The 14,711-nt window shown below is 43.4% G+C and overlaps 1 protein-coding gene across 13 annotated transcripts in view; it reads right to left on the bottom strand.

Annotated features, from left to right (window-relative positions):
* The window catches only part of LOC106576312 (protein phosphatase 1 regulatory subunit 12A), a 67,956-nt gene extending 54,233 nt beyond the window's left edge, over positions 1 to 13,723 (bottom strand). For 8 of the 13 annotated variants that reach the window (XM_045699924.1, XM_014153410.2, XM_014153411.2 and 5 more), the window contains exon 1: positions 13,400 to 13,723. In XM_045699924.1, the coding sequence (XP_045555880.1) occupies positions 13,400 to 13,636 (237 nt within the window). In that variant the 5' untranslated portion in view covers positions 13,637 to 13,723. The remainder of the gene's footprint in view (positions 1 to 13,399) is intronic. The other 5 variants (XM_014153413.2, XM_014153419.2, XM_014153421.2 and 2 more) reach the window with 1 other exon arrangement.
* Positions 13,724 to 14,711: the final 988 nt, after the last annotated feature.

The raw sequence follows: 14,711 nt of genomic DNA, 5'->3' as shown, positions 1-14,711 counted from the left end.
CACCGCATCAAAGGGATGATGGACGGGCCATGTACCATCAAATCCTGGGTGAGAACCTCCTTCCCTCAGCCAGGGCATTGAAAATGGGTCGTGGATGGGTATTCCAGCATGACAATGACCCAAAACACACGGCCAAGGCAACAAAGGAGTGGCTCAAGAAGAAGCACATTAAGGTCCTGGAGTGGCCTAGCCAGTCTCCAGACCTTAATCCCATAGAAAATCTGTGGAGGGAGCTGAAGGTTCGAGTTGCCAAACCTCAGCCTCGAAACCTTAATGACTTGGAGAAGATCTGCAAGGAGGAGTGGGACAAAATCCCTCCTGAGATGTGTGCAAACCTGGTGACCAACTACAAGAAACGTCTGACCTCTGATTGCCAACAAGGGCTTTGCCACCAAGTACTAAGTCATGTTTTGCAGAGGGGTCGAATACTTATTTCCCTCATTAAAATGCAAATCATTTTATAACATTTTTGACATGCGTTTTTCTGGATTTTTTGTTGATCAAATACTTTTTTCCTCCACTGTATAGACTGATAAGCATGACCAGTCAAATTATTTTTACAGACTGGTATTTCCATCAATGAATAGGCAAAATTAGTATCTCCTCACAGACAATTGGCCGGCAAAACATACAAAGGCCGGCTATTCCCAGCTAACGGAAACCCTGGTATCAACCCACCAAGCAGACAGGTCTCCAACGGGTCATTCCAACCACTGTTAGCCATGGCTAGGACCCTGCGTATTTCCCGACAACGTGACTTGTACCAGTGTGGCTCAGTTGGTAGAACATTGCACTTGCAACGCTAGGGTTGTGGGTTCACTACTGTAAATCGCTATGGATAAGAGCATCTGCTAAATGACTAAAGCAAATGTAACGTTACCAGGATCATATCAGGACCCTAGATCAGGAAACATACAGGGCCCTAGGCATGGGTATTGGCACAGCCAGTGCTGGTATGGCACAGCCAGCGCTGGTTTTAGAAACTTTTGTTTTAGCACAGGAACCAGCTCAGAACAGATGAAACAAAACACTGAGTGCCATGAGTGGAGAACAGTGTGGTGAGTGAGCAGCTGTTTAAACCCATAACGACAGAGCGAGGCCTGAGTCACTGTCCAGGTGGGATCAAAGCACCAGCACAGCCACCAAGCACGTCGAGCTCTTTGAAAACATGACATAACCCAAATGACAGCATTATCGGTCACAATATCAACACCATAAAAAAGTACAACTGTTGTATTTTTTTTCTGTAGCAACTATCACCAGTCTATCATTTTGTCTACTCATGTTTCAGATAAGCCTCACAGGCCTTTTGAGAAAACAAAACTAGTAATCTAATTTCAGAGGAGAGAGATGAAGGCAGTGCAACATTTGCGTAGCTGTCAGAAAAAGCAAAACATCCATCACAGGCCTGGCTTTAAAATATCACGTGTACAACCCAAATATACCCGCTGGCTTTTTGAGTCAGCAACTCAATGTAATAACAGGAGATGGGCTCCACTGTGGAGCCCTTGTTTTCTCTTTGGAAAAGACCCTTCACTCCCTTCTAAAGCAACAGTATGGAGACAAAGCAGCTTCTCCTGGAGACCAACACTGGCCCCTTTCTCTCCCTCACAACCTTGTTTCCTTTCCGCAGCCACCTAGCATAGCTGCAGCCAAGCCACAGTCTAGCATAGCAGTGGAGAACTTCCCAGATAAGTAATACTCCGGGGCTCAGCGCTTCGAGTGACGCTCTGGCCACACCTACTGGGCTATGTCACCGGCTCAGAGGCACGCAGTCACTTCCACAAAAGGCATTCCTTCTTACCGTGTGTGTGTGTGTGTGTGTGCTCGCGAGAGAGAGAGGGGAAGAGAGAAAATTAAAAAGAGGGAGCAAGTGAGCGAATGTGTGTGTGATTTAAAAGCACAAAGCTACTGCAGGAGGCCAGGGAAGGGTTGGGGGGGGAGCGCTGCGGGGCGGCCAGCTGGGTTCCTCCACTAGATGAGCCCTGTTGGGAGCAGTAACCCGGCTGCACAGAGAACTCTGCCTCCACTGCTGAGGATGACCATATATGGCTCTGGGATTCCCATGGAAAAAGGCCAGGATTGAAACAGAGGGGGGAAAAAAGTCCAGGGAGATTGTAACTATACATTTCGGCTTACGCTCTACAGCCAAAACAATAGCCCTGCTTGAGAGCCAAGTTTGTTTCCATGAGCTGTTACTGTCAGTGGTCCAAGGAGAGGGGGGGCAAATGAGTTGGGGGCAACAAGGTCAGACGGCCACAGTAACACGAGTGTGTGTGTAGCACAATCTCCTTTAATACCGTGCATTGTGGGTTAACCTACAGCCATGAGCAGAAAATGCTGATGAAGCCTGGTGTTCATGTCATTCTCCAGGCAAGCACTGCCTGAACTCCAGAGGTTAAAGGGACAGTGTGTATGCTTGTGTCTGCCCGCCAGGCATTCAAACAATCCATAGCCATTACGGTTGAAAAATATGGATCACCTCCATAGCCTTTGTAATAAAGGCTCCAGCCGTTGTCCCCTACGGCACCATCAACACCTCCACACGTGATCTGAACTCAATGTCTCACATAGACAATATAATGTGCATGATGGTCCTATCTTCTTAGGCCCAGCTCACGAGACAGGATCTCTTTCGTTCCTGGTATCACCAAAAGGCTGCTTTTGGGAAAGAATGAGTGAAGACAGAAGCATCAGAGTGATTTCCTTAAAGAGCTAAGCCACACAGTAGCCAATGAGGAAACAGTTTACACAATTTGGAGGGTTGTCTTGGCTCTCCAATGTAAGAGGGGCATATAGTGCAGACTGGGCTTTCAAGTAGGAGAGGAGCTGGGTGTGTGTTCTGTGGTGGTGGTTTTGGTGTCGAATGCTGGGTGGGGGTGGGGGGGGGTTAGTGATAAAAGCAGGCAATAGGAGTTAGTAGATGAAGCCATGCTCACTTGTGGAGCCTCAACAAGGAAATGAGGAAAATAAACAAATACTTCCTGTTCCTCTGCCTGAAAAATCTCTCCAACACCCCCATCCCCCACTACATCCTATTCCCCCCCATTTAAGAAGAGAAACATTCCTGTCAGTCCTCCTGCCCTCTCAAAACAGACGACAGCAGAGAACACCTTTAATTAGCCAATGAAAATCCACATGAGGAGTCCTGAGCAGAGACAAAAGCTCTGGTGGAGACTAGAGCGTTGGGATTTCCAAAGGCACACCTAATCTCCCTGAGCCTCAGAAAATGTCAACTACATTGGAAAGCTCATATGAATCTCCAGTGTGGTCTGAGGAGACTAAATTGGACAAAAATTACTGGTACACCAAGAGTTCAAAATATTTTGTAAATGTATGCTAAAAGGCTCATTGCTTGTGAAAGAAAGAGTTCACTTATTTGGATTGAAAGGGTTGTGCTTCCGACTGTAGCCTCCTTTCTCCAGACAGGCACATGTACAGTAGGGCAGTCTGGTTATTTTTGGTTCATTTAATTAATTTGGCAGGCTATCAACATCTGGGATAGGAGCTCAATTAGACTTAACGACCAGACAATATTCACGCTCTACAAAATGTCAAGTCTACAATATTAGGAAATGAGCAGTGAAAAATATGCAAATGGTGACATTGAACCAAAATGTCCACTGATTTAAAAAAGTACATTTACCTTGTAGTATATTCCTGTTCTGAATAGTTTCCTACTCTGGTCTGTTCAGCAGTGTTAATGGCACCACTAAATTACTGTACCTGGAGATAGTAAATAAATCAGTGGTTTTGAATGATGTCCAATGCCTGCAGCCATCAAAACTCACAAGCCAAACACTGCCACTGCTTTTACTCTGCAGTCAAATACACACGCACAGCACACACACGTAGCACAGCACACACACACACACACACCACAGACTATAATTAAAAGCCCCTGTCAGCACAACTGCACGCAGCAGTTTCACTGGCACATAGTCACAAGGCTGGTGGTGGCTCAGTACAAAACTAGATCCATCACAGGCTGAGGGGAAGAGGCAGACTGGTTAGATGTACAAAGGTAGCTAAAAAGAGAGTTTGTTGTGTACAGGGTTGGTTGACTATAGGCAAGGAGCCCACTTTGAAACCACATAGGGGTGTGAAGCCCGTCACGTCTAGTAAGTTGTAGGTCCTTCACTCATACTCTAGGGTGGTCTAGGCCTAGATCTTACGGTCCTTCACCTAGGCTGTAATCAGGGCTTTATCTCAAGGATCGCAGTCGAGTTCAGATATCTCCATTTTCAAAACGCAGACCATCAAAGAATCTGATTTTAAACAATTTCACCTGCGTTTTACATTGCTTACAACAAAAAAAGGCCATCATATTTCTAATGTTTATTATAGAAAGAATGTAGCCAGCTACATTTCCTAATGATTTGCTTGAATTTAATCTTGCATTTCACCAGAGAAAAGTATCTACACATCAGTCAGAGGGCTGTCTGCTGATAGATGAGAATTCACAAACAGCATTTGAGTGGAGAAGAGCAACTAAAACACTACATTAGTCTGATGCCATGCAGAAATGACAATAAGCAGCATTTTAGATCTGTGTTTACAAAACGCATCAATATATTTCATACGAGTTCTCTTTTTTGCATGAACAGCGCATAACTCTGTTAATGCAACACCTGTAAGTACAGTTTTTGCTGCACCAATTTCACTGGCTGGAAAGATGAGGCCATTTTGAGACTAATGGAAAGAATGTAACTTCTTCCTCCCAGGACAACAACAAAACAGACTCTGGGCTTAATTGTCCTCCTCGCTGCATAAGACATAGGAATTCACAGTCTTCAGCGTCCAGGTGTTTTCAGTTCAAAAACATTTTATAAACCCACACTCAGTGAGGCATATGACTGCTGGAAAGCAAAGAACCCTGGGATAGTTTAAATAACAATCTAGAGCAGAGGAGACTGTGCCACAGGGTGAATAAAAACAGACACGCTGCTGAAGTCATCCCACTAAAATTTTGCAGCAGCTCAATACTATGCTAAGGCCCAAGTGTGGCCGGAGATGTGGGGCAGAGGGGTAGGAAAGAGAGCAAGAGAGCTCTTGGCAGCTTCTCATCCCAGTTTACCTTACACAGATGTTGTCAACAGGTCTATGTGCCAGGACTATTTCTCAGCGACCCGAGGAGCCCCGACGACATAGTGAGAGATCTATAGCGTCTCGCTTGGGTGAGAAATAGTTTGCATGTACTGGAAAACAGTAACAAGAGGGTGGTACAGGTGTGGATGAATGGCAGCTTCTGGTTTCAAATCAACCGTGACTTTGCCTTTAAATGTATAGCCGAGTCGCCAGCTTCATTGTCTCGTTTTGATCATTGACGACATCCGCAGAGCACCTAGCCTATCGGTTGCTAGTGTGTGACAGGTCAATTCCGTCTCCACAGCCTGGCTGTCACATCTGTCTGAGCACGTGGCAAAAGAGGGTCGAGTTTACGCCACTGAGGAATTCTACCTACAACCCCAGGTGAACCCGTTTCAACCTGCGGTGACGCTAGTCTCAAATACTTCAGACAGTTCCTACCACTCGAGCCCTTTCATAATTAAAGCATCAAGAAATTGGGTATCAATACGTCAAGAAAATGTGAGTGTTTATGCCTATATTTTATATGCGTTTTATTTGAGGTAACATTGAGTCGTTTTTCTAAGAAAATCTGAAGTTGAACAGGCATGGAAGGTGTCCGCTTTCTAATGTGTGACACATTGTGTAAGGAAGCCATGCAGACGTGTCATGATCAGCAGACTACCTGACATGTTGAGAAGCAGTCGAGAGCAACGACACAAGGACTTCCTGCACTTGATTATAGGTTTTGTGGAAACACTTCAATGAAAACTTAGACAGGGCTCGCCTGACAGAGCAAGACCTACCAATTATAAACAGGTAGAATGTGCAAGTTCTGTGAGCTTTCCTAATATTACAGTTGTCACAAGCTAGAGGCCCGTGACGGTTATGCTGATGATTCAGAGGCAACGTTGAATTAACATTGGGTTGGGTGACCCATAACACTTGAATTATAATATGTTATTAATGCACTAGTGCCCACAAAAACTGACAAGCAATCGACTGCTACGGTTATGAAAACACTGCATTAGCCATTAACCTTTCTACAAGACAGACGACTGAACGCAGAGTAATACGATTCAGATTGTCTTCATTCCATACTATAAATAACTGAGTGACATTTTAATGTATTCTCAAGCTGCTCTGTGCATTATAAATGCATGAATTGCTGCCTTTGGGCAGGTCAATTAGAAAGCCTAAATTTCATCTACAACAAAAAAGGGGTGGTTGAAATATTTTTCTTATAATAATAGATTTCTATAGTGCCTTTCTACCAGAGGTACTTCAAGAGCTTTAAATAGTAACATCTAAACTCACCTCAACCACCATAGTAATATGGATTTCACAAAGTTCTCCAAAAACGACCAAATGTTTAATGTCTTAAAATTTGACAAAGTGACGAATTATCACCACCATCACATTACAAATATAAGGTCATCCAGCTGCTGTACAGTACCCCCTTCACCATAAACCAATGGCTACAATTACATTTAATTCAGAGCTGCCATTTGTAATGGCACTGACCTTTGGCAGGGCTAAACAGCCTCTGTTGACAGGGGTTTCTGACCATTCCTCAGAATGGTTTCAACAAAGGAAGTGGGGCATTCCACTGTAAGAGTCCCCTCCTCCACAAACCAAACAGTGCCATGTGCTGTGTTCGCGCAGCGCCTGCATACCCAGTCCACTGCCAAACAGGCCACCTCCAACTGGTTTAGGGCTAGGAATAGACACCTTCAATGAGAAAACTGGCTTGGAGTGACATTGTTTGAGTGACATCTACAGGAAAAGGTATCAAGTAGAGAATGATGTCCATCTTCTGGACCTTGGTATGGGGGAGAAAAAAAAGAAAAAAAAAATGAAAGTATTCAGTCTTGTTCGGCATTCCTTTGATTATCTTCCAAGGTGAACAACGACAAATGTCCCTAGCAATGAGGAACACGGTGCTCCCCCGTCATCAAGTCACAGCTCGTTTCATCCCAAATCAACTTAAATCTAGTAGCGCTTTCTGGTCCTGACACACACAATTCTCACTTCGGATCAGGTGATCCGTGGTAAACCAAAACGCTCTCCGCTTCCCACCAGGGTAAGTGAGTTTACAGCCTTAAGAACAAAACAGAGCGCCGCATGACTGGTGGAAGAAATGTTCCAGAACATAATATTTCAGCAATAGGATCTGTGACGACAACACTTTACAAGGTCAGACCTTCAAAATATCAAGTCAACAAGTACATTTTCCAAATTGAATCAAGAGATTCAATTCAAGCAACAAAGACAACTCAACACCTCCACTGAAAGTCGAATCTATGCTTCCTGCCATGACACAGCCCCCACCCACCTGGCTCTCATTGGCCGACTGGGAGCCTCTGCCACAGCTGAGAATCTCAGGGTTGGGGCTGGAGCAATTATGTAATGTGTTAATGTAACTGGTGCTGCTTTGGATGAAACTGCAGTGAGGGCCCCATGCACTGCTGTCTGCATCAGTTCCATTTCAAGATTCATGCAGGAAAAAATTTAAATAAATTGCAGTCCATGTGATTCTAAACTGCTGCTGGCTACTCTGCTCAGTCAGTGGTTATGTAACTCTGTATGTACGCAAATCGGCCGCCAAGCCGCTAGCAACTTGGCATGAGAAGTTGCCATGGTTACATTGTTAGAGTTCACACACCGATAGTGAGGGCGTGGAATGTAAACTGTTGTTAAGGTAAAAAAGTGAACAGTTGGCATTTTATCGAGCCTATCCCAATGATGTCGTAAAACCTTCACCGTGACGTCAAAACCACAACTTTCAAAAAGCTATTTTGATGAGCCAGTAAAAATGTAATCCTTTGACAATAACTGTACCAGCTAGACTATATACACTGTAAGTGCATTACCAATGATATACAATGTGGATGACTCAAGAGAAAGGCCAGATATGGGTGAATACGCATGTTGTTTCCCTGTGTAGGCCCTGCCTTGATAGGGCACAGTATGCAGCAGTCAGCTGGGTCCTGGCATCGCCTAGGGAGAGGCTGGCAGGCAGGGCAGAAAGAGGAGGGTAGGACTGTGTGTGTGTGTGTGTGTGTGTGTGTGTGTGTGTGTGTGTGTGTGTGGTGTAGTAGGTGACAGCTGAGGAATGCCTGCTCTGCTCTCCCTTTGCCATGGTTTCCACCGACCGTCATGCGAGGAATGCACGGGCCAGGACGACAGGGCCGGAATGCTACCCATCCAGTGCATAGCTACAAACATCTTTCTCCAGTCCTGCCCCCTCATTCACAACTCCCTGTACCTTCTCTCCACCCCTCACCTCTGGGGAGCAACTGTGTGGAAAGTGTTACAATTCTGGTTTACAAATTTACTCAGTGGTCCTAGAGGGCTGCAGGGTGTGAGGGCTTGTCCCCCAGCATGCTTCAGTTCGGCTAGTGCCTCGTCAAACTCAGGTAGCCGAACGAGTGTGCTCGCATACTCCCTTAAAGACTTTCGCTTTGAAAACCTAGAAAAAGTGGCAATAATACCGTTTGTCCATTAAGATGCCATAGCCAACTATTCAGAATTAATCTAAGAATTTTATGATGGCAACTCAAATTTGACATTTGTGCCAAGGTCTTAGTCACGCAGTTTTTCATCTAAGATGTTTGATTCAGTATTTCATGGGGAAAAAAATGTGAATAAAAAAAAACAAGTAATCTTTTATTGAAGAATCCGTACCGTTGACCAATCAGACGAAGGGACAGTCTTCGGCTTCAACTTGCCTCCAGGAATTTTTTATTTTTTCAAATAAAGTGCCCAAACAGCCAAAAAAAAAACCTCACTGAAGTCCAAAACATCACAAAATGTTTGTGCATATATTATCACAACTATTCCGAACTGGTAGCATGCGGAAGCCTTAACACACCCGATTCAAATTAACAACGTCTCAAATCAAATAGGCCTAGTCCTCCAGGTCCATAGTTAAGAACAGTGGTGGTCATTCACAACAAAAGGTGAACATCAGCGGCCATTGTTCAGTGACTAGTAGGTGATCTCTGTTCCACACAGACAAACCCTTTGAAGCCAGACTGTCCACAAACTCCAAATGCATGCCAGGCCTCCAGTACAAAGCTAAGCGGTCCAGAGTATGTGTGGCAGTGACTCATACCCAAACTTAGAATCATCTTCACAAACCAATCTATACTGAGAAGAACTGGTGCAGGTGGTATTTATAACCTGGCACTCAGAAGTGGCGGGAGTGCAGTGCAGTCACTGCACCCAAGGAGAAGTGAGTGACCCTCCTTGTAAAGAATTGTTACAATCAAAGCTAGAGGTCACTGCCTTGTCACTAGGAAGGGACATGGTTCAGGGCATGTCAATGTCCGCTGATGTCATCAGCACCCGACAACCCCCATAAACAATTGTTGCAGATAAAATAACAGCTCTACAGCTGCAACTGAAAGGAGACTTGCCACTCTACCATGTCAATTAGCCTACACTGCCTGGCTGGTCAGTGGTCACTCGGGTATCTGCGTTGTAGCAGCATTAGAGTCATGTTAAAGCAACCGTAGTCTCACGACTAAGCCAATTATTACAGTAGTGGTGAATCGTGGCACCATGTTTGACTCTATTAATAAAAAGGCTAGTCAAACCACAGGCAGATGACTACTAATCCTATACACCCAATAAAGACGTTTCCGTGGAAGACTTGTTAGGGACCAATGAAAATATGAGGCTTGTTTACAATGAATGGGGGATGGATAGTGGCGTATTGGGGAGAATTGACTTAGACTGTTTGGTTTAGTTCCAGTCAAGACCAGGACTAGGGTGCATTACCACTACTGGCCTCCTGCTAATAGGAGGGGAGTCCATCCCACTCTGGGAGAGTCATTAACCATTCATTCTGACAACTGATTCTCTAAGCCAATTGGCCCTACTCCTTGAAGGCAGAGATTCCCAATGTGGATAATGATTAGCAAAGCAATCAGGGACAATTAACGTGGCAACCAAAACAAACAGAGGCAACCCAGACTGAGCCACATTAGATGGGGGTTAGCAAAAATGTCACTATTCAAATAGTATCAAGATATTTTTAACAGCAAAAATGTTTCTACTTTTATTTATATATATTTACGTGCTGAATACAACTTCCCCAACAACGCAGTTTAAATTTAAAAAAAATAATAATATATATATATATTTTTTTAACTGCGTTGTTGGGGAAGTTGTATTCAGCACGTGTCCAATCAAATTAGATTTGTCGGATATCCGGATATCTGAAATACATGCATTTTATTACATTTTTTTTTAAAACTTGAGCACTGCTGCACGAGGAGCTGTGGAGGTGCCGGTGAGATGGGAATGAGCAGACTGAGGCAGAGAGCGACGCTACTCGTCTACAGCCAAGACTACCTAGCTTGTAAAAGCCACAATGTTATTTATCATCCCATATAACAGTGCCCATCTTGACTGGAGTAGCCTAGAGAAGCTAATCTAGCCAACTATAGCTAGCTAGGCTAATTGAGGCCACATATTGCACCCCCCCCCAACTGCCTACCTGTTGGTTGCTCGTAGTAACCTACTCATTTCGCTAACTTTTAATCACATAATTGTATTCCATCTTGCATTGCAATAGTGAACTCACTATCCATTGAGCCGCTTTGATTGGCCAACAAACACCTGAACGCTACCAGTCTTTTTTATGGGGAGAACGTCATAAAAACTACAATGAAAGGTTTGTTTTTATTAAATGTATAATTTGAAATGTCATGGTATATTCTTGCATGTAACAATGTCACATGGATATTTTACATTTAGAAAATTCTGTGTTAAAATAGGCCTACACATTTTTTGGGCCCTAAAATTAATACTCAAAAGTATTCTAATACCAACATCCATTCAGATATTGAAATAACAGTGCATATCCCTAAACCAAATCTCTGTTGATTTGAGCAAACCAACATCAGCCTGACCTTCCTGAAATCCTAGGATTAGCACGCTAAACGCCAATCCCTATATCGCCTTCAACTGTTTTCCAAGACCCTGAAGCCAAGGATCACATGCTGGAACACAAACAAAGCTGCTCCAAGTCTCTCCAGACATGGTTAGGTCTCAAACACTGCGTCGCAAATGCTTTCCTCACTCTGCTTGTCCCTGGAGTGGACTCCGGTCCAAAAAAAGGCAATGTTTTCACCCAGTGAGCCTGCGCAGTGCGGGGGGCTGACTAATTCCAGTTGAAAGGAAGACCAACTCAGTCACCCTAAAGAAAGGCTAATTAAGAGTAGGGCTGGGCGGTATAGTGTTTTTTGCGATATACCAGTATTGATGCACGGAGCAGTTTGGGTTTTTACTTTACCTTCTATAACAGTATTTGAATGTTTGTTTTGTTAAATGTGTTAGGCATGTGTGTAACGTCCATTTTTATAGTTTACTTCGCTACTTGAGTCATCCCTCTATGCCACACAGACCTGCCCCGGCTCCTGTCACTCAAGGAGCACATTTGTTGTTCCTCGACCACGAGACACTTGTGTTCAGTCTGCATGGTCAATGCAGCATATGCAACAATGTTGATGACAACGATGCAGTTGTCACTTTTCTTCTTAATATAAATCTACTAGCATTCTATAAATACACTATTAGCTTGCGTTTCTTACATCTGCAAACTGCTAGTTTGTCTTTTCTTAGCAAGTTGTTCCTAAATCTTGTTAGCCGCTAATGCTAAATCGCTAGTTAATAAATGTACTGAGTAAGAGCAAGTGTAATTAGCTATACAGCCTGATAATACCATTGACAGTGTAGACCTAAATCAGCATGTTTGTGCAACAGTATTTTCTAAATTAAAGAGGAATACGCAAAGCAAGAATATTTTAGCTGCATGAAAGAGCTTAGAGAAAACATTAAATGTAGCCAAAGATTATAGGGTCCCTTAGGAAACACCTATCAACACTTTGGTTCCTACCCTGTCATTTTAATTCGTTGTCATGTTAAACACTGTACTAAAAGTGCCCACTATTATATTCTTACTATATAATTAGAATAGACATTCTATTTCCATGATTCCAACAGTTAACCCAAGTGTTTTGCTCTAAATCGCAAGTCAAATTGCAACATTTGGTTAAAAATAAGGCCCAGATTGCTTGCCCATATCGCGCAGCCTTGTGGCAGTGTAGAAATTATCTTAAATGCAGACATTTATGAAAATTACATTTTTGGGGTTGAAGTTGAATTGAACAGTATAAAACAATCAGAATGGAGAAAGACCCATTGAAGTCACTTAGAATGTATGTGTTGCCATCCAAGGGTCACTCACTACTCAAAGCAAATTTAGAACTTGTATTATTAAAAAACATAATATACCGTCAAATAACGTCAATTTTTATTAAAATACAGCCCTAATTAAGAGACATGTACTACTAGTCAGGGACTATCTCAATGTCAGACAAGACAATAATTTGTGTGAATTCCTCACCTGCGGCATAGCTACTGTAGCTAAACATATTGTAAAATATTGCTGCATGTTCCAGCTTCGACGTGATCCAAGCTGACATCTGAATTTAATTTGAATGGAGTTTTACTGCCGACCGACTGCAGTCAAGCTTATGCTTGGTAAGGAACAGTGCCACTGCACTGGCTAGTTAAACGTTCTTTCCACAGGTTAGCTAACGTTAGTTAGCCAGCTAGCCAACTTGTAGCAAGCTAGCTATCAACTTACAAAAAAAAGTTACTTTTCGGTACTTCTTATTGACTCCAATAACACAATTGGCTGCAGTTTTAACCTCGCCAACGACTGTAATAATTGAGTATTTGTTAAACAATAATATGGAGTTAAACTATCTTTCATAGCTTACACAGGTTAGCCAGAGCAGGGCGGCAGATCAGTTCCAATAATGGTTTGCACAGATCTGGGCTGTGCCTGTAACTGGCTGACGTTAATTAGCTATGCTAACTGCACCACCCAAGTGGCTGGTTAAATGTTAGCAAGCAAGCCAACGTCATTCTTCCTGACTATTGGATGTTTGAATCAGCTGCTGATAAACGAAGACCAAATAACTAACAATCCATATAACATTAGTTAAGCTACGAATGCATTTAAACATACCTAGTTAGCTCAAACAGGATAGCTACCAATCAGATATTAAGAGTTTATCCACCCCTTCGCTTCTGATCCAATTCAATCAACACAGCCCAACAAATGAAATGGCCCTGTCTCGTCTAAAAAAAAAAAAGACGGGCGTGCTAGGTAAACAGACTGAGCTCCGGTAGGAATAACTCCATTCTCCATTACTGTGGCAGGAGGTAAGGTTTGCTACCATCTTTGGCAAGACATACTGTTGTCGTGCTATTGTATGGGAAGTGTCTAGGCTTATAGTTGTAAAATACAAACCTGGTGGAGGGCAGTCAGACCGTCTACATTGGCGTAGTTGATGTCAGCACCCCGGTCAATCATTCGGAGCACCTCCTCGGTATCGCCGCTTGAGCAGGCAGCCAAAAACACGGCGCCATCGTCGAACTTCACCTTCGTCTTCTTCTTTTTCAGAATAGGAGGCTCGATGTCTGTCTCCGACCCTAACCACCGTTTCAACTGTTCGTTCCTTTTTTGCTTGGCGTCCGCCATCTTCATCCCCTCCTGTCTCGGGCTTCTTATCTTTCTCGGAGAGAGGATATACTTTATAGTGCCACTATCCCACAGCGCACTGGGGCGTGGGAAGGGGGGGCTGTGAGAGCGTCTGGATTTGTTTTCCATAAACTCGCGAGACAAGGCAACGTCACCTCAGGATCTGCAGTATAACGTCACCATCAGCAGATGAAGGGAAAAGGAGGTTTTACATTATGTTATCATGTATTATCATAAATAAGAGCAATGAGACCAGCATAATGTCTATTTTATTCATTGTGAGTTCTATCAGGATTGCTTCCAGTTTTTTTTCAAGGGTTTTTATGATGGCAGGTCAAACTAAGTCAAAACATTTGAGAAAATAGGTATTTTATTTCAAATAAAATAAAATTGTATTTGTCAACAGTGCAGTAATATCTAACAAGTAATCTAACAATCCCCAACAACTACCTAATACACACAAATCTAAAGGGGTGAATGAGAATATGTACATGTAAGTATATGGATCAGCGATGGCCGAACAGCACAGGCAAGGTGCAATAGATGGTATAAAATACAGTATATACATGTGATATGAGTAATGTAAGATATGTAAACATTATTAAAGTGGCATTATTTAGGGTGGCATTGTATAAAGTGACTAGTGATCCATTTATTAAAGTGGCCAGTGGTTGGGTCTCAATGTAGGCAGCAGCCTCTCTGAGTTAGTGATTGCTGTTTAGCAGTCTGATGGCCTTGAGATAGAAGCTGTTTTTTAGTCTCTCGGTCCCAGCTTTGATGCACCTGTATTGACCTCGCCTTCTGGATGGTAGCGGTGTGAACAGGCAGTGGCTCGGGTGGTTGATGTCCTTGATGATCTTTTTGGCCTTCCTGTGACATCGGGTGCTGTAGGTGTCATGGAGGGCAGGTAGTTTGCCCCTGGTGATGCATTGTGCAGACCGCACCCGCACAAGGGGGTGCAATTGCCGTACCAGGCTGTGATACAGCCCGATAAGATGCTCTCGATTGTGCATCTGTAAAAGTTTGTCAGGGTTTTGGGTGACAAGACACATTTCTTCAGCCTCCTGAGGTTGAAGAGATG

The sequence above is a fragment of the Salmo salar genome, chromosome ssa17, assembly GCF_905237065.1.
Source record: "Salmo salar chromosome ssa17, Ssal_v3.1, whole genome shotgun sequence".
Taxonomy (NCBI): domain Eukaryota; kingdom Metazoa; phylum Chordata; class Actinopteri; order Salmoniformes; family Salmonidae; genus Salmo; species Salmo salar.
Note: the sequence above shows the minus strand (reverse complement) of the source record. Positions and strands in the feature narration are given on the sequence as shown.